The 26,988-nt window shown below is 45.6% G+C and overlaps 1 protein-coding gene across 1 annotated transcript; it reads right to left on the bottom strand.

Annotated features, from left to right (window-relative positions):
• Nucleotides 1–480: 480 nt before the first annotated feature.
• Nucleotides 481–25,309, bottom strand: col1a1a (collagen, type I, alpha 1a). The gene is made up of 49 exons (XM_033645844.2): nt 25,082–25,309; nt 23,019–23,210; nt 22,543–22,565; nt 22,238–22,273; nt 20,963–21,055; nt 17,991–18,059; nt 17,824–17,868; nt 15,927–15,980; nt 15,785–15,838; nt 15,630–15,683; nt 15,476–15,529; nt 15,329–15,382; nt 14,391–14,435; nt 14,226–14,279; nt 14,073–14,117; nt 13,904–13,957; nt 13,247–13,345; nt 13,081–13,125; nt 12,811–12,909; nt 12,525–12,578; nt 12,313–12,420; nt 11,010–11,063; nt 10,792–10,890; nt 10,636–10,689; nt 10,450–10,548; nt 10,277–10,330; nt 10,114–10,167; nt 9,865–9,972; nt 9,720–9,764; nt 8,294–8,392; nt 8,081–8,188; nt 7,833–7,994; nt 7,695–7,748; nt 7,487–7,594; nt 7,343–7,396; nt 7,048–7,101; nt 6,790–6,951; nt 6,441–6,548; nt 6,005–6,112; nt 5,850–5,903; nt 4,986–5,093; nt 4,745–4,798; nt 4,533–4,640; nt 4,388–4,441; nt 4,158–4,265; nt 3,739–4,018; nt 3,455–3,645; nt 3,085–3,327; nt 481–2,049 (listed from the first exon to the last, which is right to left on the bottom strand). Exons 1-49 carry the CDS (start codon nt 25,161–25,163, stop codon nt 1,903–1,905), a joined length of 4,344 nt encoding a protein of 1,447 aa, XP_033501735.1. The 5' UTR covers nt 25,164–25,309; the 3' UTR covers nt 481–1,902.
• Nucleotides 25,310–26,988: the final 1,679 nt, after the last annotated feature.

Below are 26,988 nucleotides of genomic sequence, written 5' to 3'. Positions count from 1 at the left end.
GCAGTTCTTTGGGATCGCCTGAGAATGAGGAGTCTCCGCAGACTGAGAGGTAGGCCGCAGCTATTCCTTCTTTTCTGACTGAGAGAGTTCAGGCTTTGTTTTCAGAGAGTGTCGTCAACATGAGAGGATGCTGACATTTTTTTTCGACTGATCACTCTGGGAAACAATGATGTTTAAATGATATTCAGATTAAAAGCAAAAGTTAAATGTTTTCCAATCCAGTCTGAGCTTTTAATCCAGGAAGTTAAAGATCTGCTGTGGTCCTCTTTCTGTTTTCTCTGGGATTAGTCTCAGCTGCATCTTCCCACACACTCACACTCTCTGGCTCAGCTGGCATCAGAGGTATTGACTGCACAAGACACAGAGCGTCTCTGAGAGCTTCCTTTAATTTTGCAATCAGTCACTACACAACTAGTGAGTTGGTACAAAGCTGCTTTAATTCAGGGCCAGTCAGAGAGTCAGTCAGGGAATTAGGCAGGATTCAACGTTAGACCACTTAACATGCTTTATTTCAGCATTCAAAATAATTAAAAACATCTCAATTTATTATACATATACAAAATAGGTACAGATCCTTGTGGTGTTTCCCCCCATGGGTGTGTCTGTCTGCCTTCTCTCACAAACTCTTTGCTGATGGCTCTCTTTCTAAAAATCACTGATTCCAATTTTTATTTATTTTTTGTTGCTGTTGAGAAAATTTCACCCTTCGCACAAGAAAACATGAAACAAACTACAACAGATGTGTGGATGAAGAAGAATTTGGAGAAGTGAAGGGGAGGTTGAAAACATAAAAACAAAAAAAAAAAGTGTGAGAAGAGATGCGGATCACTTGAACTCAAGAGTCTGAGCGCCGGCAGCACAACTGTGGCTGCAGATAGAGGAAGTCTGTCTCGTTCTGGACACCAAGAATAAAAAACTGCGGTTTCATTTTAGCACCAAGAGGACCCTGAACACAACAGAACAGCTACGCTGGACAGCCAGGAGACCTCAAAGAAAGAATAGCACCTTAAGCTGTTACTGCTTCTGGTAAAGTGTTAGTTAACCTCGACTACCCGCCGACTGCCAGAACAACTGCAGGCTTCGCCTCACAAACACTGGGCCCTTTTTTTGTAACAGCTGGTATTCCTTGTTTTTCTGAGGTAGGCTTTTCAAAAAAGAGGTTTAAACCCATGTTTCACTGCTGGTGGTTTTAATGTGACTTTTCTTTGAAATAAAAAAAAAGGGAGAAATAGAAACAAGAAAGCAACCACAATGACAAACAGATCACAACGGCTACAACATGAGCGGATGATGAGGAGGGGAACAAGAGAGACAAACATGGCTGTCAGTTTCACCGTTTATTCATCAACACCTGAAACGTGGTACAAAGCAATTGGGTTCTGTCTGTTGGGACTGTCCTTTCATTCCTCTCACCACAGTGGTGTATGAAAATACAAAAGTCACCTGTGTGTTTCTTGTAAACTCCAGAGAGGCCTGGTTTGGCTGGATGAAGAGGGGAAGTCAATTTTTACACTTTACAGAAGCATATATTATTTTCTTGTTGCCAGTGAAACAAAATGTCTTCTCTATAGGATCCTTGGTGTTGGTGATGGTAAAAAAAACAAAAAAAAAACAAAAAAAAAAATCAAGAGTCAGGAAACAAAAAAAAAAAAAAGTAGTGGTCCCAAACACGACGATGCAGACTCCGCCACATCACCGCCATCTTGTTGAAGTGCAGGTTTTAGGCAAAGTGGACCATCGGAACAATGGCCGAATGTAGAATCAGGAGCGAGGGGTCAGATTTTTCAGAAAAATGGCATTAGAGAAATGTTTGTCGGGGTTTTTTTTAGAGAGAGATGACTGCTAGAAAAAATAAAACACACACACACACACAACAACAATTTCAAGTCCAGATTTCTCTTTTTACAAGAAACAGACGGGTCCAACTTCAAGGCCAAACTCTTGGTCTGGAGCACCAACGTCCATAGGAGCGATATCAATGATGGGCAGGCGAGATGTTTTCGTTGTCTTGTAGTCAATGACTGTCTTGCCCCATGTACCGGTGTGTGACTGCAGGGAGAGAAGAAGACAGAAAAGTTAGGGTCGAAATTTGAACTTGATTAGTAGTTTAGCAAAATATTATAAACATAAAACAATGTGGCCGGAAAGGCAATCTTTCCTTCATATTTTTAAAGATACAGATTTTGAAACATACTTGACTACTGCTGAAAAACAAAAAATTAAAAACTGGCAAAAAGTCCAGGTTTATTTAACAGGTTTTGTCATGTTTCTTTCTTTTCCATGCATTTTATTAATTTGTTGTGCAATGTAACACTGTAGATTTAGAAATTTCTCCAATTTTGCTTGAACTTTTGTTCAGATCACATGAAGCGCAAGACTAGCTACAGTAGCTAACATGTCTGATGTCTTATGTTCTCCTAGTCTTTGCTATCTGACTCAGGTCTCAAAGTCAAAGACGGATCCTTAAACGGCTAAATATCGAGGAGTTTATGTCATCGAATCCCGCAGAAGGACCTTCGAATTCTACCAAAGTCCAAGTCCATCCTTAAGAGAATTTTCAAGGATGCGTGTGTGTATCCTTAGCAGACAGGAAGTACCCACAATTCCTTGTGCACGAATTGCCCGAATTGAAGGCGGGGCCTCTTCAATGACACACACCTGGGCACTCGCAAGCCTGTTACAATGTGTGTACACTGAATGCTAGGAGGGAGTCTTGCCCAGGCTCTGTGTGACCCGAGTAGGAAGGACCATCCTGTCAGAGAAGCATCTTTGACTTTGAGAAGCACTAAGAGTGTATATGCCTGCTGAAATGTGACCTCTGAAACTCTGGAACTCCTAGGTATTGGTTTTTCCTATTTAGCATCTGATGCTAATTTAGCTGTCAGAGAGATGGGGATCAAAGTATCATCTAAAGACTTGGTTGTTTCGTGTTTTGTTGTGCCCAAAGTGGCACTGCATGAACCAGTCTGCAGATTGAGCTTAAGCTTCATGACATGGCGACGTGTCGCTGCTATACTTGGCCAGTTCTCTCTTGTAAAAGAGTGCTTTGTCAAACCTGGCTAAATAAAGGCTAAATTCTCTCACCGTGCATCCATCTTCCAGGACACTGTAGGTGAAGCGGCTGTTGCCCTCAGCTCTGATCTCGATCTCGTTGGAGCCCTCGAGGAGCAGGGCCTTCTTGAGGTTGCCAGCGGAGGCGTCCATGTAGGCGACGCTGTTCTTGCAGTGGTAGGTGATGTTCTGGGATGCCTCAGTGGACATGAGACGCAGGAAGGTCAGCTGGATGTTGACATCCTCAGGTTTGGAGCCCTCGCTCCCGTACTCGAACTGTGGAGGAAAGAAGGGTAAGAAGTGGAGAGGTAAGTTGAGGAACAGTGGAGAGGAGTGAGAAGAGGAATCGGTAGTTGACTGGGAGGTGGGGAAGTGCTCTGTTTGGCAGATTCAGCGTGCTTACCTGGAAGCCGTCGGTCATGGCCTCTCCGAACCAGACGTGCTTCTTCTCCTTGATGTTCTTGCTTGTGTACCAGTTCTTCTTGGCGACCTCACGCTGAGATGGGGATACGCAGGTCTCTCCGGTCTCCATGTTACAGTAGACCTTGATGGCGTCCTCGGTGCAGCCCTGGTCAGGGTCGATCCAGTACTCGCCTGGAGAGGTTCAGGGAGGAAAACGAGGTCAGAAAAATCAGAACTCCAACTCCATCTTTGAGGTGTTCTACCACTTGAGGATTAAAAACTCACCGCTCTTCCAGTCAGGGTGGCACATCTTGAGGTCGCGGCAGGTCCTGGCGGGGTTCTTGCGGGTACCGTCGGGGCTGCGGATCTGCTCAATCTGCTGGCTCAGGCTCTTCAGGGTGCTGTCAACCTCCAGGTCGCGGTCGCGGAGAACGTTAGCGTCATCAGCACGGTACATGCGGTAGGGATCGGGGGCCTTCTCCTGAGGCTGGGAAATGAAGCCAAGGTCGAATCCACCGCCTGGGGCACCGGGTGCTCCGGGAGGTCCAGGAGGTCCAGGAGGACCCTGAGAGACAAGAAAGAGAAGAGAAGAAGTTGCTTATTTGCTGGTCATCGCTGGTAGAGGCCTCTACATTCCCTCAGTGAAGAGACACAAAGTAAAGACAGATGAATGAATGGATGGACAGATTGTCAGCTTGACTTACAGCAGGTCCCATCTCTCCAGAGCGTCCACGAGGTCCAGGGGGTCCAGTGGGTCCAGGCAGGCCACTCATACCGTCCTTACCAGGGGATCCAGCAGATCCAGCAGGGCCCTGCAAACAGCATGAAGGGAAACCTTAAAGTTTCACTCCGAGACATGAAAATCACTAAACACTGAAATCCAAATCACCTAAAATGGCTCAGAGCTCTTAAAAATAGTGAGGTGTCAACTTACTCTAGGTCCAGCGGGTCCAGCGACACCAGCGGGTCCTTGCTCTCCAGAAGATCCCTATGGGTTCAGAACAAAAACAGGAATCAGACATTAAGTGTGTGTATTGTACGGTATGTGCTGTGTGTAGGTGTGAGGTGAGGTGACGTACAGCGGGTCCAGGAGGTCCCTGCATGCCAGTGAATCCTCTGTGTCCCTTCATGCCTCTCTCTCCAGCCTCTCCGGACTCTCCCTTGTCTCCACGAAGGCCAGGAGCTCCCTGTCAGAGGGAAGAAGGGAAGAAAAAGTGTTGTTTCAGCCTCCCTGTGCACTCCGTTGCATCTATTTTAGAGGTTTAAGAATGGTGTGAATGTTGTTACTTACAGCAGGGCCACGAGGTCCAGCAGGGCCAGCGGAGCCAGCAGGGCCAGCAGGTCCCTGAAATGTACGAAAATCAGTTTGATGTCAAGGCAGATAGCAGCGAAACACAATCTATGCGCTCATCTACAATTGATCTAATATCACTGGATAATTTTCATCAGCATGTGCCGAAGTATGTTCTGAATACTGAGGATATTTTCATAAAATGACAACGAATAAACTGAGAAATCATTTTGTCACTCACAGTCTCTCCACGGTCACCGTTCTTTCCAGCGGGTCCAACGGGTCCAGGGGCACCAGGGGGTCCGGGGGCACCGGGGGCTCCAGAGGGGCCACTCTCTCCACGGTCTCCCTAAAACACAAAATCATTTTCTTATTCCCGCTTTGATCTCATCTCTTTTATTACCATTGTCCGACCTGTGCGTTGGGATTGGGTGTAGACCGACTTGGCAGAGATGGCTGCCATCTTGTGTTTACATGGATTAGTGTATTGTGCTTTTGCTACCACTAGATGGCATGGGAAGTGTCCAAGTTCAGCAGAATGAAGTACAAGGTGCAGCAATCCTAAAATTTAATGTCCTCACATGAGGAAGCAAGAGGTTAAAGTTTTAAGTTGTCTGCATTTGAGAGGGCAAGTTGAGGTAATTGCAACAATTAAACTTGATATTGATTCAGTTGTATTTAAATCCTTTAGTTACATAACTACAACTGAATTGAGGTAGTACGGACGCTAACTTTTCAAAGTTAAGACAAATACTCTCTTTTCACAGTGTTGACAAAACGTCACCTACAGATGGTATAACTGATTTTGTGTGCAGCTTTTTAGCTAGCTACCTACAGTAGACGCTCAGCTATGCATCACTGTATCTAGCAGAAGCCACTGTGGTTAGCATGTTGCCGGCTAAATGACCCTGCAGGCAGCTTTGTTTTGGTTCAGGCTAACCTCGCTGACTCTTCTCAAGCTCAGTTCCGCAGCTGAGGCTGGAGCACCACACAAGCTCCGTGTCGCTGTGCCATTTGGAAACAAATCCAGCTCGGCAAGTTGCTCACCTTGACAGAGAAGGAGTTCACTCTCGGGTGACGTAGCAATGACGTCATTTTAACTTACCTTGGGTCCGGCGGCTCCATCGCGACCAGCTGATCCCTCGTTACCGGGGCTTCCCTAAAACACAAACACAGAGCAGGTCAGCTGATTAGCAAACACCTATGCCACTATCTAAAAGTCAGAAGGATAGTTAGTGTACAGGTGGTGTTTCTTCATACCTCACGTCCAGGCTCACCAGGGGCACCAGCCAGTCCAGGGGGTCCCATGGGTCCGGGAGGTCCGCGCTCACCACCAGGGCCAGAAGGTCCAGGCTTTCCAGGCTCTCCCTGTGGTTAACACCGCCACAGTTAGTCCATTTCTAACAACCATAGGTTTCTTTCCTTATTGATTATCTGGGTGTGTCAGTGTTTAAGGGTTTAAAGCAGGAAGTTGCTAAAGTCTAGCACTGCTTCTAAGTATATTTGAGGACAAATTTAAGAAACTTTGCTTCCTGCTTGCTGCAGGTCACATAGTGGTTTTTGATCGCTTAATATTTCTGAATCTGGAGTCATGTTTGGTTCTAAACATCATATTAGCTGGTTAAAGACATTTTGGTTTTCTGGTTCCATCAGATTTGGCAGTTTGTATTTTCGTAGAGTAACAATAGGAACTTACAGCAGGTCCGGGCAGGCCAGGGAAACCTCTCTCTCCTCTCTGTCCAGGCAGACCAACAATACCACGCTGTCCAGCAATACCCTGAGGTCCAGGCAGACCAGCACTTCCCTGCAGGGGGCGACAGAGAGTGACAAAGAGAAAGTGGTTAGACAACAAGGTGCTTGGCAGCAGAGAGTGACCAACACCTAAACAATGTCTACATGTTGTCAGTGAGAATGTTGAGACTTAATTGATTCAGTGCTACTACTGACAGAGGAAAATTTAGCTGCTTTCAAATCCTTAACTGTCAACCACTCTCTAGGTTCTGTGGTAGACTGAAATGGAAAGGTTGTTTTGAAGGTTAACTTACGGTGGCACCCTCGGAACCAGGGCTACCCTTCTCTCCAGCAGGTCCTGGGGGTCCAGCAGCACCGATCTCACCAGTGCGACCAGCAGGTCCAGTCTCACCACGGTTTCCTTTGGGTCCCTCTTTGCCAGGGCCTCCAGCAGGTCCGGGAGGTCCAGGGTTGCCCTGTGGGGTGCACACAACATTGTTCAAAAAAAAATCCTGGACGTAGAGTCTTGCCATGGCAACAAGAGGTACTAATAACATTAAGGAGTGACTTACAGAGGGGCCGGGAGGTCCAACTCTGCCAGCAGCACCAGGGAAGCCAGTAGCACCCTAGGGAGACAGACAGAGGTCCATTTGCTGACTGTGGCTGGAATAATGGCTGTATTATGCCAGTGCAATGAAGTTGGGCTTCTTGCATTTCAAGTAATACATCTGTCTGGAAACATGCTTCATAGTCTCTTCTCAGTTTGGCTGTCACCTCTGACCTCTACACTACTGAAGCTAAAGTCATAATTAATGTAAATGTAATAGAGGATGCGAAGCACAGAGTAGAGGAAGAGTGGTGACTTACAGGAGGTCCAGCGGCTCCACGAGCTCCCTTAGGGCCAGTGTTTCCAACGGGACCCTGAAAGGACACAACATATCATCAGTCAACATGGAAGAACCAGTATCAGGCAATGTGGCCTTTTTAAATGGGGTGTGATAGTTTACAAACCTGAGGTCCAGGGGCACCAGTGGGTCCAGCAGCACCGGGGGGACCAGCATCTCCCTTAGCACCATTATCTCCAGCCTCTCCCTTAGCACCAGGCTGTCCATCAGCACCCTGTGGTGGGAGGAAACAGAGGCATTCAGTAAACTCTGTATTGAAGCTTCAAGCTAAAGAAAAACAGCGGGTAAGAAGACATTCATCAAGAACGACTTACAGGAGGTCCAGCGAATCCGGCAGGTCCAGGTGGTCCAGACTCTCCACGCTCACCCTGAGGAGAAGAGGGAGAAAGGAGAGTCAGTCAAGGATTTCAAGATTCAAGCAGCCAGAGAACTTTGAGCAGACGAGTACATACAGGGGCTCCACGAGCTCCAGCAGGTCCAACAGGTCCAGCAGGGCCAGGCTCTCCCTTGTCTCCGGTGGCTCCAGCAGGTCCGGGAAGTCCAATTGGTCCAGTCAAACCACGGGGGCCATCCTTACCAGGAGCTCCATCAGCACCCTTGGCTCCTTGGTCTCCCTGGGTTATAGGATGGAGAAAGGGAGTGAGGCAGAGACCTTTTCACTGCTATTCTGAATATTGGGAATACTGTTGTGGCGACTCACTCTGTCTCCCCTCAGTCCTGGAAGGCCGGCAGCACCGCGCTCACCAGGCATTCCCTGCAGTCCAGGAGGACCCTGAGCTCCAGGAGCACCAGGGGCTCCAGCATCTCCCTGAGAAGGAAGGGGAAGAGAAGATAAGCAGGAGGGTTACACAACAAATCACAGAAAACTTCACAAGACATCAAGTGATTTTCTTTCACGTCTACCAGGGTTTACCTTAGCACCATCGTTTCCAGGAGATCCGGGGGAGCCACGGGCACCAGCGGGTCCAATAGCACCAGGGGCACCACGCTCTCCGGGGAATCCTCTGTCACCCTGAGGGGAAGAGGTGGCACAGAGTCGGGTAAGTTTAAGTCCACCAGTGGAAAGTATGAGAATTTATCCAACTGTGGATCACTTATCTATAAGGTCAATGATATGTCGCAAAGGGCGGCACTAATGTGAGGTGGGAAGCTTTCATCCCAGAACACTGAGCTATTTCTCTGATATACTTGAGCTGGCTGCGGCTCAGGAGGTGGATCAGGAACTACCCACTGGAAGGACAGTTGTTCGACATCATGTACTCTACATGTCGAAGCTTCCTTGGGCAAGATACTGAGCCCCACATTTGCAGTGCCATTGGTGTGTGAGTGTATGTGAATGAATATCTGACCTTGGCCACCAGGGTGTGAAAGTGTGTGTCAGTGGGTGAATGATGCCTGTGGTGTAAAGCATTGCGAGAGACTATAAGGGTGCTACAAAAATGCAGTCCGCAGAAATATATTTTCGAAATATGAAGAGCTATCTGCTAAAACATTAGCAAGGACCTTTCATCCTTTCGACCTTACACATTGTTAACTGAAAATTAGCCGTGCTATCTGCATAGCTCTACGATACCCCCTTAGCTTTAGCCTGCTGTTAGCTAGCTTTAGCCTGTTAGCATTACCATCAAGTTCAATCAACAACAATTTTTTTTAACTGTTTGTAGCCTGGTTGGCAGTTTTGGAAAAAATATTGATTTATCAATACCCAGGGTTCTCACACATTTTCATGGACAACATTTCCAAACTTTTCCACAACTTTTTAAGAAGCCATGATAAAGATTTTTTTTGCTTCTTGCCCCATTTGCTCAGAGGTTTGAAACGCACCAGATTTAAACTCTATTCAAACAATTTCAGCTAGTTAGCAGTTAGCACACATGATGAAAGACGAATCCAGTGAGAAAAGGACTAAATGAAACGATGGTAAAGAAAACGTAACACATCAATGCATAGTAGAGCTACGTAACTTTTCTAAAACTTTCAATGATTCTGACTAATTCCATGACTTTACCAGACCTAGAAAATGTGAGCGTTAAAGTCCATGACATCTTCAGGTTTTCCATAATTGTGGGAACCCTGGGTACAGATTCTGAATATTTGAAATAGTTTCAAAACAAATTTTCTGCAGTATCGATACACTGGTACCACATCGTATTGTTAACGCTTGTTCTTTGCTAGTAACCAAGAAAAGAAAAGTCATCACCGTCTCCATGATATTGGAAGGAAAGGTATCAGATAACGATATTTTTCAAAACATTGTATTAAAGTAAAAAATGTAAGTATCTTGAAAATACTACTGGCTGGTAAATAATATAATGATGTGATAATGATAAGTGACTTACTCTAGCTCCAGCAGGTCCTGTGGCTCCAGCCTCACCGGGCAGACCCTAGATAGACAGAAAGACAATGCACGTGTTGATTTACAAGACTTAAGACTTAAGTATTAATTTGATCGCGTATCTGAGTCGATCATATCTCAGTCAGTACCTGCTCTCCGGGCTTGCCAGTCTCACCAATGGCACCCTGGGGTCCTGGGAGACCCTGGAATCCAGGAGCTCCGGCAGGTCCCTGCTCTCCTCTCTCACCAGCAGGTCCCTGAGGGTGCGCAAGAAAAGGAGTGTTAGAGCTAACGTCATAACCAGGTGTGAGGTGTTGTGTGGGTACGACTTGTTCTCAGTAGCAGCGTGTGAAGACCACCAGGCTCAGGAGCCGGGTGTTAATGTGTCCTTTACTTACAGCAGGTCCAGAGGGGCCTGGAGCACCAACATCACCGTCCTTTCCTGGGGCACCCTGGGTAGAAAGATGGCAGGATTTTAGACACACAGGCTCTAGTTTTTAGACATTACAGGAAAGCAGAACACACTGGATTCAATAAGAAAGCACAGTGAAGGAAACTTACAGCAGCGCCAGTGGGTCCCATTACTCCTCTCTCGCCAGGCTTTCCACCCTCACCCTACAGACGGGAGTAGAAAAATACTGTTACCAGAGATATGGATGCCATTTGTCAAATCAGTAATCCACAAGAAATCCATGATCAATAATACTGAGTAGTAGCTGAAACAAATCACTCACAGCGGCTCCCTTGGGTCCGGGGAATCCCATGACTCCGGGCTGGCCTCTACTTCCAACAGAGCCAGGAGGTCCGGGGCGGCCATCTTGTCCAGAGGGTCCCTGGTAGGTAGAATTATAATATGAACACCAAATGTCTTTGTTTTGATGAGATTAAGATTAAATGTGCTCTACTGAACATGAACTTACAGCAGGTCCAGTCTTGCCATCAGGTCCAGGGCTGCCAGGGCTACCAGTCATACCCTACAGGGAGAGGTCAGAGGTCAGAGGTCAGAGGAGGGCCTTTGCAGCGAATAAATGATGTAGCTGAAAATAAGGTGATAAAAAGATAGCGGGGAATCTCACCTTAGCTCCAGGCAGACCAGGCTCACCAGTGCGGCCAGGCTCGCCAGTGGCACCTTTGGGTCCAACAGCACCAGGGGCACCACGCTCACCAGTGACACCCTATGATGGGGAAGAAGTTAAGTTAGTTAAATCAAAACTGATCAGAGATATCTCAGTGCTTATAAGTGAAATACAAGTGTGTGTGTGTGTGTGTGTGTGTGTGTGCGTGATGTACTTACTTTGGGTCCGGCAGGGCCATCAGAACCGGGGAAACCACGACCTCCGGGGCCACCCTGTAGAGAAAACAAACCACATCTTGCTTAGCTCCATGAGCAGAGGTCAACATTGTTCCATGCAGACCAGATTTATCGGTTTATTTCATTAATTTTTCTTTCATTTTTTAATTTTGTTTATAGTTTCAGTTAGTTTCCAGAGTGGGTGCAGAGTTTGGGGGGATCAGTCGTGCAGATGCACCAAAGCCTCGTCATCCCTGTTGTGTTGACAAATTTTAATCATAAGACTCAAAAGAAGAAAAGAAAGGTAACGACTATGTTTTCACACCCAGTGTAAGTTTCTGCTAAACTATAATGACCTTGATGTAGACAGGGATGGCCTGTTACCTTGATCCTAACATGAGCTGTCCTGTACTGTGAGGTCAGTCCGTGTTGACACTGTGATGTACGCTCAGATGTATTCTGGAGAAATTCCACTAAACCTCCTTTGAAAGTTCCTGTATTGTCTAAACTCAGGATACTGTAAGACTGCCAGAAGCACTCTGAGGCATGAGGCATGCTCCAGTTCCTATTTTTGTCCATGCATCGTGCACATGTGAGATAATGTATCAGTGATAATGTTTTAGAATATCTGGCAATGATGCTCTGTTCCTGCATTTACAGTTCTGGTTTCTGACCAGCAGGGGGTGCTAGAGAGTTTGTTTTCAAGGTCCTGATGAGCCAAAAGGGCGCCTGTATCATTTGTGGCCTACTCTATGTACTTGTCAGGGATGTAGCACCAAGTTTTGGACCCGAGGCAAAGTCAGTTTGCTTTCTTTCTTTTCTTTTTTGGAAGCCTGTTTTCCGTTTCTTGGGAAAAGACATGACAGTTTAGAGACAAAGCCTAGTGCTAGGGCGGACTGAACCATTTTGCATCTTTAACTGATTTATTTAGCCAATTTTAGTTATGGCACTTAAAAGTAAAAAGTTGCAAACAAAACCATTATTTCATTTCATGCTTTTTTCAGTGCCCCCTCCCAGGAAGTCAGTCCTACCCCCCCTCCCCCCACTGTGATGCCCCTGATACTTGTATTTTATGGGTTGGTAATATTTTGACCTCTTTTCTTCATTCGTCTTTTGATTTGGTTTTTAAAATGGTCATTTAAGTAGAGATTAAAAATAAATCAAGTTCTATATGGAGTTATTTGTCTTTGAGGTGGAAGTACCCCACCAGAGGGCGACTCTATCACCTTCCATCCCTGTCACACTTCAAAATACAGACTTTTACAGTCCACAGTATAATATAGTGAAAATTAGGTGTGATGCATACTCTCTCTCCGGGAGCTCCACGGGCTCCTGCAGCACCAGGCTCTCCTCTGGCTCCTCTCTTGCCCTCCTCACCAGAAGGTCCAGGGGGTCCTTGAACTCCTGGAGCACCCTGGAGAACACACACATGGACGGTATAAGTGATGGAACATGTATTATTAGTACATGTGTGTGCAGCGCTGCCCGCCACGCTGACTGTGGTGAACTTCTACTTACAGCCTCTCCCTTGGCACCAGCCTCTCCCTTGGCTCCTGGGGCACCAACCTCACCCTGAGGGAAACAAGCAAATAAGCAAACATAAACAAAACAATCAAAACAAAAAATACAAACATATAACAACTTCAACAACAAAAAACAAACAAACAAAACACTGGTAGAAAACTAAAGTTAAACACTGTTTGTTGCTGATTCTGTAGTTTTACCTTCACTACATTATGTTGGGACAGATCTCAGAAAATACTGTTTCTGTCTCTGGTGAGCTCTGAGAGAGTTTCATACTCACAGTGTTACCCTTGGGTCCGGGGGCACCAGCAGCACCCTGAGGTCCGGAAGGTCCACGGGGTCCGGGGAAACCGGGAGCTCCGGCAACTCCAGCAGCACCCTGCAGGGGGCAGCACAGACCAACAACACGGTCACATCGTGCTGCTCTGCCAGTGATGAGTCTATAAAGTTACATTACTATGAAACAGGCTCAACCTTTTGAGCCAGACAGGGATTCAAACCCTCAACCCTGACGTGCTGATGAAGTAAATGTGTTGAGAGAGATACTCACAGGGGTTCCCTTGGGTCCAGGGGCTCCATCAGCTCCGGGGTTTCCCTGACAGGAGAAAGAGGAGGATTATTTAATTAGCTACAGGCCAGATGGTTCTGAGGGAGGATACAGATGTCATGATGTCATCATAAAGAGTCTGTCATTGAAGGTTACTGTGTGTACTCACAGAGGGTCCGGCAGCACCAGCAGGTCCGGGGTTACCGGGCTCACCACGGGCTCCAGCGGGGCCCTCGGGTCCACGACCACCCTGAGCTCCAGCGTCACCCTGGGTAGAGAGGAAACAAAGCAGAGTCAGATAATCATGTCCAAACCAACAGCGAGGCTTCGATCCATCACCGATGAAGACTTATAATAGAGGGATGGAAATTGAAGGCAGAATTTGTAGAAAGGAAATATAAAGTGAGAGAACAGAGGACTTCACAAATAATTAATCAGTCAGCTTGGTGGAGTTTTCAGGAGCATTTCTAAGCTTTCTGAAAGGAAATAATTTCTGATCAAAGACACCAACTGAAAAATAACTTTTAGCCATATTCCATGCATCAGATACATTTCAACTTCAAGTATTGAAATGTATGTTTATTATACAAGTTCCCTATCAAATAAACGTGTAAATTATCTGCTTTGATGACCTTCTATGACCCCCTCACCCCATGTGACCTCTGTTACAAGATCAAATTAAAGGTCACATGATATGTTGAAGAGAAGAGAAGAGAAGAGAAGAGAAGAGAAGATGGAATAAAGTGACGTGCATGGTGCATTTTTTGGATGGGCAAAGCTGTGGATGATGGATTGATCAACATTATTGGCATGGATCATGTCGTACCTTGGCTCCAGGGCCACCGGGGAATCCAGGAGGTCCAGCGGGGCCGGTGGGACCCTGAGAGGAAACAATAAGAGATTTAGACAAAGCTCCATTGAGCCACAGCTATAAAAATGTGACGAATGGACAAACTGGCGAGAATTGTTTGAACTTTAGAGAATCAAAGACTTACGGGAGGTCCAGCAGCGCCAGCAGCACCATCGTTACCACGAGCTCCCTGCAGTACAAAGACAAACATGACTGATCGATCTGTTCATTGATCGATTGACCGATAGATTGATTGATGGATTGATTGGAGTATTGTTGTGTTTGTGCGTGGACTCACAGCAGCTCCAGCAGCACCAGCACGGCCTCTCTCACCGGGCAGACCACGAGGCCCCTGAGACAGAGAAACAAAGAGTCAGTCAGCTCTAAACTGGCATCAGCTGGAACGGAGGGAAAATCCAAGATGGCAGCTACATGGCAGAGATGGGGTGTTTGTTGTACTCACCATAGCGCCGGGGGTTCCGTTCTCACCAGGGGCTCCACTCTCTCCCTGAAAATACACGCAGGCAGGTGAGGTGATGGGAATGACACAAACTGTAGCATCATCCATTGTTATTAATGTTATTAGCCAATATGGCTGCCGCTGTCTGACACTGCTACTGTGACCACTACCAACACTACAAGACTTACTCATAGGGTCAGTTCACTAGGTATAAAGAGTGCTAATCATCTTGGCTTGGACTTGAAAAACATATAGTCACTTTATTCCCAAGAACCTGTATTGGGTCAGGGTCAGGTTGGAGTTGGGGTTAAAACACAACACTCTGAAAAGAGTTCCTGGAGGGGCTCAGGCTCTAGGGGACTGGTTAAATGGGATCTACTTAAAAATGTCCTTGCATGAGTCCCAATAGGGGTCGGAAGAGCCCCATGAACATTAACATTTTGGATAGGGTTCTGAAGGTACTGCACACTTGGGGCAACAGGTTAAGAAAAAGGTTTGATCATGATGGACCCTGACCCAGCTTCTAAATATGGGAGGCGAATTTAAATAAGAATACTTCCAATTTCAAGCCTCTAACTTCCAATTCAGCAAAGTCAACTTCCACAGTCTTAAAGTATTTTAGGGTTCAAACCCTAAAATATGGTTAGGGAGTTCGTAAGAGATGGGTATTTACCAGGCAGGGCAAGTCTTTTAGCCAGTTTTTGGGACTAAAACTCAGCTCACCTTTCATTTGTATCATCCATTTAAAGATCTGTCTCTTGCGAGTACAGTGCCTTCAAGGAAGTGCAGAGCACCACACTGACACTATGACTAGGACTTCTACTACAAGCTCTGCGGTACTGTTAGCACCACTATGACTGCTACTTTTACAGCTACTGCCGGGCATTTGTCATCACTGAGACGAAGCTTGGTAGAGTGAGGTAACAAAGAGTGGCAGTCACCTTGGGACCAGCGGGGCCAGAATCTCCCTTAGCACCATCCAGACCGCTGAAGCCCTACAGAGAGACAGAGACACACACAGTTTAGGTCAGTCGCAGTGAGAGGAGATGCTGCAGCGGTGGTTTGTCGAACGGGGAGCTGTGACTCACTCTGTGTCCCTTGATGCCGGGAAGTCCGGGGGTTCCTGGGAAACCACGAGCTCCCTGAGGGAAAGAAAAGAGACAGAAGGCACAATGTATCACATATTTTCATTTTTTGGGGGGAAATGACATCACTAAGAATTACACCGCCATGACAACCTACCTGAGGGCCAGGGGGTCCACGCTCACCACTGCGACCGGGTTTGCCAGACTCACCCTGAGAGAAAGAGGCAGAAGGGGATGAATGTAGATATGAAGTCATTCTGTACTTTAACCTGAGATGTAGACGGTGAATATGAGTAGGTCCAGCCCACTTACATCCTCTCCGTTCTTTCCAGGGGGGCCGGCGGGGCCACGGGGACCCATGGCACCCTGTGGAGAAAAAGACACACTCAAGGTGAGGATGACGACAGATTACCAAGGTGCAACATAGGTGTGTATCCATGTTCCTATTACTCACAGCAGGTCCAGCCTCTCCGGGCTCACCAGGGGGGCCAGTGAATCCCTGAGGTCCCTGTAGGTGGAGACACACACAAACACCATCAGTACCACGCTTATGCCACCAAACTTTACACAAATGTTCATCCATGCTTGCACATGCAAGCATCTATGTGTCTGCGAGTCAGCGGGGTGTCTTTGTTTCATCAGCTCTCTCGGGTGGGAACAGTAGCAGAACTTTAAACGGAGCTGTGAGGAGAAGAACTGTCTCTCTCCTTTTATGGCAGGACTCTCTTTCGGTGACCTGTTATGTAAATCATTTGTATATATTTGGAGTGAGTCCTGGCTCGCTTCAACTACATTCAGAGTCCAGGTTTGGTCCTGCCTCAAGAAATGCCTTGGATTTTGTAGGTGAATCACAGAAGCTCAAAGCTAACACACTAGCATAAAGTGGAAATAAACACGTTGTTTTGCTTTAGCTTAGCATCATGGAGTCTGCAGCACAATGTAATGGCTATAGGATAATAATAAAGGTGTCAACATCCAGTTCTGTCTGGCACCAGGTACAATCTCTCTGGTTTCATTTACGGCACAAAAGAAGTGCGTCAACCATTGTGAAACAAAACCAGGAAGAGGAGAGAGTTTCTTTTCCTCCTGGTAACTATCTGCAGTTACCAAAGAGCATCAGTTCAAGTTCTCTGCAGTTACTTTCCCCAGTAGGGGAAATGCTCGACAGTGCAACAACCAAACTGTGGAAACACACACTAAAGAAAAAGAGTCCTGTAGGTGCAGTCAGTCATCTGCTTCCACATTAAAGGTGAGTGTGTTTGCTGATCCTGTGAGTTTATTTATCTCCTTTAACTTTAGCTTATATTGTAGTTATGCTATGTAGCGTGTGAAATAGAGTATGGTGAATGTGCTAGGAAAGGTAGTATCAGCACCGTCTCTACCTGGAGCTCGCATGTACGGAGCCTGGGTTTGTTGAAGGTGGCAGTGCTGTTTGGGCTGAGAAAGCCATGTGTAAGTAAGGTAAAGGAGGTTGTTGGGTTAGTGTGGGGAGCAGTGAGACCTGGCATTAGGGGAGTGTCTCTGGGACGCCAGAGATCACTGTCTAGCCTCCTGGAGGTGTCGTGGGACCAACTAGATGAAACACTGGTGAAAGGAGGTTCCCACCTGATGACCCCAAAGACATGTTAGTTATCACTGCTCACTGGTCTGTATAGTTAAGCCTTGCCATATTAGCTTATCATAGGGCTTAGGAGGTTATTCACTGAGTGCTGATCCTTTCTCTAGAGCACAAACTTCTTGTGTTTATTTGATTTAATTGAATGATACCTCCTGGTGCAGACAGACTGCATCTTAGTGAGAAGCATGGAGGATATACACTGCAAGGTGCAGACAAAATACTGTTTGACTGGCATTTTGGCTGAAGCTGCAGCGTGCACACTTATCTGGCCTCATGTCTCGGCTCAGCCTGTGCGAGCTACTGGTGCAAATGAATTGTGTTCAAACTGAAAATGAATGACAAATGTCCTCCCACAAAATAATTCCCGTCCAGTCCTGTCCCATGTTGTGTTATTCATATTAGAACTGCAGACTGATGGTGATTCCCTCCCTGCACGCTTCCGTTGACTTGTTTCCTGTCCCGTCCCAGTCATGTGATGAATAGTTAAACTGTCCCGTGGGAATCCCGTGACAGACAGGATTCCCAACAAAAATGTCTAGTATCTCCAGCACCAACCGACGGACGTTAGCGGGAAACAAGTGAAGCTCGTTGTGTTTCGTGTTCAGCTCAGTCTCTGGCTGAACTGAGAATCCACGTCTACTCACGTCTTTCCATTGACTTTGTGTGCAACCACATGACATTGTAAATGACATTAAACATTTTGAGTTGAGGGAGAAGGAAGTGGTGTACTCACGCTAGCACCAGGAGATCCAGGAGGTCCACGGGGTCCCATTGGGCCCTGTCAGTCAAACAGAGGCGAGGTCAGTTACTGCATCACCAACACTGACAGTGGAGTCATGGTATGTGTGTGTGTGTGTGTGTGTGTATGTGTGTGTGTGTGTGTGTGTGTGGGAGACGTACCATAGGTCCAGGCACAGGCATGGCAGGTGATTTGTCATCGTAGCCTGCAGACATCTGAGGGGAGAAGTTCTGGAAAGAAAAGCAAACAGAAATATAAATATTCCAGTCTGAAAATGTTGAAGACAGATAGATAGAGTTTGGGGCATCTCAGCCAAAACATCCCTCCTATTTTTCCATTATTGTCTATTTGTTTCACCTGTCGTGTTATCATCTGGGTCATGTGATGGCCTCCTACTGGTTCCTGCTACTACATAGGTGTGGCCATACCTGTGTTGTATGTTTTTAAGCCCTGAGGAAGACCTGCAGTGGTCGAAATATATCGGCTCTTCCAATGATTTTAAAGGGTTTTTAATATTTCCTTCCTGGCTTTCTATATTTCTGGAGTGGCTTCCTGTTGATCCTCAATTATTTGGTTAAATCCTGAAAATTAAGATTCATGCAGAAGCTGCCTCGTGCAAGAAGTGTCAGGTTTATATTAAATCTAACTAAATTCGGTGGTTTAGTGGAGGCTATACGCAGATATATGGGTATACTCATCTACCTACTAGTACATCCACCTCATTAGTTAGTAGTTACACAACACCACTAAATATGATATTAGATTTTGGGGCTTTGCAGCCAAAACATCCTCCATTATATATCAATTGAATCCTGAAAATTAAGATCCATGCAAAACATGTCAGATCCAGTATCTGTAGTTTGGTCTGCTGCAGCTGGTTTCTGTCTAACGCTGTCTCCTGTTCTCTACTTCGCTCGACAACTACGCTTAAACCAGGATCATCCCACGACCTTTGACCTCATCACTCTGTTGCTGCAGGATTTGTTGAGCTCTACAGGACGTTGACAATACGCACTCTGAAGTGAGGTGCATCTCGGGAAATGTTAGCTTTAGAGTCTCTGTTAGCTTAGCATGGTTAATTAGCATGAAGTCTGTTGTGGTCAGTTGGTGTGGTAACTTAAGATGGAGGTCAAGAGCAAAGTGAACCATAGCATGCTTAATTAGATTCTAAACCTCCAAGCTACATGTGGCAAAAAGCATTGGAGTCTATGGTAAATTCTACACAAGGATGCTTAATTAGGCTGGGATGGTATGTCATATTAGCTTAGCCTGGTGAATTAGCATGTGTGTCAATGACTAACTCTATGTGAGAATACAAAAATACATTAGCATGGTGAATTAAATCAAAATTATGGGTAATTAGTGTGAAGAAGTCAATGTAAACTAAATCAGAACATCCTTAATTTGTGCTTGTGTGATAAAGGATGTGAGTCAATGATAGCTTCTACATTAGCATGTTCAATTGAACTTTGGTAATGTCATGTTATATTAGCGAATTAGCATATGAGTCAATGACAAATTCACATAAAATGCAAAATTAAAGAAAAGAAGTCAATGGCACACTGACTTGTAGCATGCTAAATCAAATTGTGATACTATTTGCTAGCTATATGTAACAAAGAAGGTAGTCAATGATAGCTTCAACATTAGCATGTGTGTCAATAACAAATTCTACATAAGTATGCAAAATCAGGACAGAAGTCAATGGGAACAGAATCAAAGCATGCTCCGTTAGATGCTATTCGATAGCCTTTATGGTAAAGAAGCATGTTAGTCAATGATAGTGATACGTTAGCATGGTCAGTTAAACTGGGATGATGCGTCATGTTAACGTAGCCTAGTGAATTAGCCTGTGAGTCAGTGATAGATTCTTCATAAGAATGCAAAATTATGGGAAACAAGTCAATGATAAACTGACTAGATTTTAATGCTATCAGCCATAACTGGAAGAAGCTTGTTAGCCAATGATAGCTTCTACATTAGCATCATCAATTAAATTTGATGACACGTAATTATAGCTTAATAAATTAGCTTGTGGGTCAATAACAAATTCTACATGAGAACACAAATTAGGAAAGAAGTCAATGGAAAAACAAAATCAAAGCATGCTAAATTAGACTATGATGCTACTGGTTAGCCTCTAAAGAAAGATGTTAGTCAACGATAGCTGCTACATCAGCATGGTCAATTAAACTGTGATATGTCATGTTAGCCCAGTGAACTAGCATGTGAGTCAATGATAAATTCTTCTTCAGAAGGCAAAACAATAGGAAAGACGTCAGCAGCAAACTGCATCATAGCATGCTAAATCAGACTGCAACACTATTAGCCATATGTGAAAGAAATATGTTAGACAATGACACCTCCTACATTAGCATGGTCAATTAAACTGGGATGATATGTCGTGTTAGCTTAGCCTAGTCAGTTAGCATGTGGGTCAATGACAAATTCTACATAGGAATGCAAAAGTAGTCTGGGAATGTTAGCTCAGAATGCTAATCTACAATGGGAATCAGTGGGAATGTTGGTTTAGAATGCTAAATTATGATGGAAGTCAATGGTCATCTGAATCACTGCATGCTAAATTAGATTGTGAGTCCTTAGGACTGTTAGCGTAGCCTGCTCAGAGTAATAAAAGAAGTCAATGGGCATCACTGACGAGCTCTACACATTATTAGCATGGTCAATCTGTCCACTCTACAACAAATTGATAAACAAAGACCAGCATGCAGAACATGTCAGCTTCCACTTCCTGAGCATCTACCCTCATGACCTCATGACCTTCTGACCTTCTGACCCCAGACTGAGAGCCAAAGTCAGAGGGACCATCACGTCAGTTAAAACATCACAAAAAAGACATTTTAGAGTCTCTAACATTTCTAACAGGAGCACTGAGGTGGTGTGGGAATGCAACAGGAGACAGTGGGACTTATGGGTAGTGGGATATGAGTTCTGGGGGTCAGAAGGAAAACTACGCTGAACAGGGGCTGACTGTTACTGCTCGATCTGTAGCAGAAACCTGATTTGGGGTCAGGATGGGACCCGAACAACTGACAGAGGTTCAGAACTGCTCAGTTTGGACGCTAACACGGAGGTCAAACCCAGAAACACAAAATAAAAATCTCCAACTTACTCCACCGAGGCCGGGGGGTCCAGGGGGGCCGGGAGGTCCAGGCAGACCAGGCTGGCCGGGGATACCATCGTTACCGGGGGGACCAGCAGGACCCTGCAGATCAGGAGACAGAAACAAAGAAGAGTCAGGCTCAAGAGTCTGAATGAAAGGCTCACCTGGATACTAACTCGCTCGGAGACAACGAGATGATTTGATTGAGAATTGATTTGTTTAAACAACGAGTCACATGACTGCCTGTTACATCATCATCAACAGATCCTGGTGTATAATGTTTAATCTCCTATGTGTGTCCTGGCAGGCTCAGAGCAGCACTAAACCTGGAGGAGGTGCAGTTTACCCCCCATGAGACTGATCATGTGACATCAAGATACAGGAAGTGGGTAAGGACAGTCAGAAACTGCACATTCTGCAGTGAATTACATCATCAAAATAAATAATAAATTCAATATAGTTTAATAATCATGACTGATAGTTGGATAAGATTATGAGATTATAAAAGAAATAATTTTGAGTACCCTCCACAGCTCAGTTACAGTTTTCAAAATAAAGTGTTCTCTAGGGTTTCAGAGCTGAACTCTGCTCCTGAATCAGCTCCCACTATGATAACAATGATTATTACATATAAAGGGCTGCAAAAAATATAAATAATTAAATTTCAATATTTAATTTGATTCCATAGATTTCAATAACTTCAAAAGCAACCCCAACCCAACTCACATTACGCCATCTTTAATTTTTTTGAGACTGTAATTCAATTTACTGACATAAAAGTCCTCCCACCTTTTAACTTCCCTTCACTTCCTCAGTCTGCATGTTCCGACCTGACCTCTGCGTGTTTTCAGTCCAGCAAATTTCGTGCCCTTATTTCACTTTGCTGCTTCAGAACGGTTTCTAGAGCGGAGACGCTGACCTCATTCAGAGGAGGAGGTTACAAACTGCTGAACTCTGCAGTGCAGCTTTACTTTTGCATCACTATTTTCTGGGACTTTCACCTCCGTCTGTGCCAGAAATAAAATATTTAAATGCAAAATCCATTATTAAACATGACGCTATTTGCCAACAAGTACTCAAGTCCATCAGTAACTTTTCATCCTTCACTCAGCTACTTTGACGTCAGATTCTGGACTGACAACACGTGACAGTATCGATGCTTCAACTGCAACCATGAACACACAGGAATCCTCTCAGAGTGCCAGACAGTGAACGCACCACATGGTGACCAGAGATCAGGAGATTTAGTGAGTGAGTGACAGACGGAGGAGAGTGTCAACCTACCCTGTCTCCCTTGGGTCCACGCTCTCCCTTGGGTCCCTGTGAGAGAGGAGAACAGAAAAAGGTGGCATCATTAATCTGTCAGAATATGATTCACGTGATTGATGATGTGTCCGATCTCAGATCATTTTAAGATTTTTAAGATTTAAAGAATTATAATCTTGCACCTCATCGTCACAGTTACAGGTTGTGATATATGTATTTCTGTTTCACTGCCTGATAGTGTTCGTGTGACGATGATAAATATATTATTTCCAATTTACAGCATCACTAAATGAATGGTGATCAATGAAATAATAGATATTTACCTCAACCTGAGGCTCCGTGAAGCCTGCAGAGAGAGGACACACAAAGTTAGGTCAGGAAACACACACACGGAAAGGATCTCACAAAAAAATCTTTTCTAATAAATGTAGAGGCAAAAAATTTAAAGCATAATCCCTCAAAACGAGTCCTGGAGAGGAGGACTTTACTGCAGCAGCAGGGAGGTGTGTGTCTGATGGTGGAGCAGAGTGAGTGTGTTTGTGTGTATTTGGGGGATGAATGGAGGGCAGACATGTTCAATCATGTTGGAGCAACATGTGAAGGAGGTGAGGAGAGGTGTGAGAGATGGATGAGCAGCACTGGAAGTGTCTGAATGTTTGGATTTGACTTTTCTTAACAAGAAACCAGAAAAAATAAAAAATAAGAATTATTCTTATAAATGAAGAATTAAAGCAGGTGACAGTCAGGATAAAGGATGTAGAAGGAGAAGGAAGGAGAGGTGCAGAGAGGGAGATCATACCGTCGTCGGGGCAGATGGGGCAGCACTCGTCATGGGGGATGACGGGGTTGGGGCAGTCAGTTGTGTCCTCGCAGATGACCTCATCGCACATCACCGTTCCGCTGTCACACACACAGATCTGGCATGGCTCTGGTTTCCATACATCCCGGTCCGCAAACACCTGGCCGTCCAAGGTACAGCTTCCGGCCAATTCTGAAGGGGGCGACACAGGTGAGACACAGGTGAGACACACACACACGCACAAAAAGAACTAGTGAAAAGACCAGGATGGAAGTGAGAAATATATAAATAAAAAGACAACAAACTAAATTTTTAGTTGTCTTTCAGCAAATTTGAGAATTTCCTGAAATTAAATCAGAATATAATTTAAATAATGTCTATTTTTCATATATTTTATTATCATATTTTCAGTGTTCGTTCTGTTCAGCCCCTTAAGCATTTAAAGAAAGTTTAAAGTGAGAAAATGCACATAAAGAATTCATATTTTAACACAAATGACCCAAAACCACAGAGTCGTGGCAGTGACATCAAGACACCGAGCAGGAGGACGACTGAGTGCTGTGAGAGGTTTGGACAGGAAGTGAAAGGCCTCAGAATCAGACCAGAGGGAGCACAGGCTGAGGTGACGGAGAGGACACCGACGTGCTGCGTCTGGATGCAGGTCACATCAGCGTTACGCACGGAGCAAACACGTCCCCGACTCTAAGAACAGTAAAAACCGACCCCCCCTCTGCTCAGACTGAAAGTCACATTTTCCGACCTGAGTTGCATCACTGCTGCTGCTGTGGCTCAAAAGTGAACCCAGGCTGGGGCTCCTTTTAGGGGGTTCAGTCTCCCAGCGTGCCAAAGCGCTGAGCTCAGAGGGAAAAGCTGCGCCGCTGCAGACTGTCGGCTTGGCAACAGCTGGTGGAAACACGGTCCGCATGTGTTTGTAATTAAAGGAAACAAAAAAAAAAGAGTGGAAAAAAGAAGAAGAGGAGGAGGAGGAGGGGCAAGGAGGCGGTGTGGGGGACGTGGCGGCCAGATGTGCCTGCAGGTGCGGAATGAGGCCTCTAGGTGGCGCTGGGAGACCGTTCAGAGGGTCAAACCACATCTGCTTCACATAGACAGCTGAGTCGTTTCCAGACAGCAGGAACATCTGGAAAAACTGAACTTCAGCTCCTCGCTTCTTGTTTCCAGAGCTGAGCTGATTTTCTTTGTCTCTGTGCACGATGAGTCTAAAAACCCCGACAGAGGCCTGACGGAGCCCGACACTCTTTTTAAACTGCCACAGAGCAGAGAGTGGAGGCTCCCTGAAGCTGCAGAGGTCAAATGTTTCCAGCAGACAAGACTACGCCTGCCTCCTTTCTTTAGCTCACCTGGCCAACTCGACACTTGGCTCCAGGCTGTGAATTACTGCCACATCAACCAGGCCTGTGGAAAGCTTTCCCTATCTGTCAGCGGCGAGAGGAGAGGGGAATCTTTGCTGCTGCTGGTGCACAAAAGACGTTTCCCCTCCAGTCTTACATCCAGAACTGTAGAGTTTCAAGGCTGAGATGGTCGGGGGGGCCGCCAGTGAAGTTAAGGGTGTCGAATTGATAAAATGCCAGGGGAGGATCAGGCTAGTCGGATATAAGGTGCATGTTTTTCTGAGAATACAACTCTTTTTTGGGGCTCAAATGGGATCAAACATGCATTTGTGCTAGTCTCCGTTAGAAAGCTTCGCCTGGAGGAAAGCCTGGAAAACCTGCAGCAACTCGCTCTGCATGCATGGGGGAGGTGGGGGGGGGGGAGACAGAGACAAATGCAAGGAGAGAGGAAGAGGGGGGCCTTCTGGAGAATGCATTATGTACACCCTGTACTGTTCACACTGCTGCACACACTCATCTACCTACTGATCTGTCTAAAGACAAACGAGCAGCACACATCAAAGTTCTTATTTCTGAGTCAAACTTTTTCCTTTCTTCTTCTCTCTGTCTAAGTTCTCAGCAGCCGTCCACCCATGAAGAGAAAATCCATTTTCAAAAACCAGTTTAAAAAAAAAAAAGGCTTGAGAAGCTCCAGTAAACAGTGATGAGACTTACGGTCGTCCTCGCCCTGGGCTCTGACCAGGAGCACCGCTGCGCTGAGCAGCAGCGCCAGCCGCAAATCCACAAAGCTGAACATGTCTAGATGCCACTAGACATGTAGACTCTTTGAGGCAAGAGAGGAAAAAAGTTGGGGATGTTTTCTCTTCCTGCTACACTCCACTCATACACGGGTGTTTGGGGCAGGGTCCGCTCGTCTGTTCACAGTCCTCCTGACCCCAGCAGAAAACTCCCTACTGCCTACACTCACTTTCCACCAGGGTTTTTATATGGGAGCCTGAAGAACTGGGAGGTGCTGGGGACTGGACCGACCGGGGACGCACCCTCATTACCCTGCTGCTGCCGCTCACGTTTAGGGAAGACAAGAATGGACCCCTCCTTCAAAGAAAAAAAAACACACACAGAAGAAAAGAAGGAGAAAAAACAGCAGGTCCCTCCTTCCATAATTCTACAGTGGAAGGGTTGGAGCTTGGATCAGAGGAGGAAAGGGGGGCTGAGCCGGAGGAAACCTGATCCTGAAGAGCATCGGAGGGTCGGAGGAGGATCTCCTCTCCTCTCTCCAGCAGCCACGGCTTTAATCCACATTTTATATTTCTACTTCCTGATTCACTTTGATTTCAGTGGAGCTGTAGAGCTTCTGGAGCTTCAGCTTTAGGGTTAGTTGACAAACTAATGTCTGAGCGGATCACAGCTTTCGTCCAGTTTTGGTTCCTGAATGTTTTAAATGAGCTTTGGGTTGTAGATTTGTTGTTTTAGGTTTCCAAACTGCTTTTATAGTTTTAGGTGACAGTCTGTGAACATGTGCTGAACATGTCTGAGGGCTCTGAAGTGTTTGGTTTCTTTAGTAGAGTTAGCTGAGCTTATTTCTGCTCAGGGTAAAAGTTTGACCTCTGCTTTGGAAAGCCTCCTTGTTTGCATTGTTTAATGACTTCAGATGACCCGGTATCATGTTCAGGATTGTCATCATGTGACAGGCTCAGCACCAAAACTAACGTGTCTGTATATTTTCAGTTTATGACATTTCTCTCACCATACTGACAAAATGTTTGCTTTACTTTCCATCTGTGCATCACAAACATGGCGTGAGAGAGTTAGAGACAAGTAGGCATTATTAGATAGGGAGGGTCAAATGAAAAGACACCATCAAGTTGCATCATGGGAATTGTAGGGTCCAGCATTTTCAGAGTTGCACATACTAGGGACAGAGAGTCAGGACATCTCGGCCTCTTCTTCTTCTTCTAAATTGCTGCAGTGCCCCTTTAACTGCCATCTGACAAGATGTCGCCGGATCGTACATCGGAAACTCCGATCTTGATCAGTGACTCATCAACAGCGAGTTTCTGTAAGAGAACAGGACCGTTATGTTAATTGTGTAGCCGAGATCTTCTTATTGATCTCTCAGATCCATATTAGCCATGGATGTTTGAAGAGAACTAGATAAAGAGTTGGAGGCGGGGCCTCAGTGGCGCCTGAAGCCAAAAAGGTTCAACTTCCTGGGTGTAAAATTACCAAGATCTTCTGAATTGTTGGGCCCATAATGTAGACGTATGGGGGACTTCTGCCAGCTGAACGGCTAACTTCCTGTTTAGCCCCTTGCTAACTTGAATGGGTGCGGCTCTTCTTGAAATGTTATCAGACCAAATGGATCAAATCTGGATAGTGAATCAAGCCATTTCGCACTTTGAGATGCACAAATAAAAAATGTATCCCCTGATTCACAATGTAAGTCAATGGGAAACAGTCTTTTTGGGCCACATGGCATCATGCAAAGGACCTAGAAGTCAAAATCTTAACGTCAAATTGGCTTCAGAGCCTGGTGCTGTTCCTGGGGGTTTGATACCAGTATGTGAGCTTCCTTGTCATGTGACCTGAGCCAAGGTGGGCTTCAAGTTCTGGTTTTGGAA

This window comes from Epinephelus lanceolatus, chromosome 18 (genome assembly GCF_041903045.1).
Source record: "Epinephelus lanceolatus isolate andai-2023 chromosome 18, ASM4190304v1, whole genome shotgun sequence".
NCBI classification, from domain to species: domain Eukaryota; kingdom Metazoa; phylum Chordata; class Actinopteri; order Perciformes; family Serranidae; genus Epinephelus; species Epinephelus lanceolatus.
The sequence above is the reverse complement of the archived record's forward strand: the minus strand, read 5'-3'. Positions and strand labels throughout refer to the sequence as shown.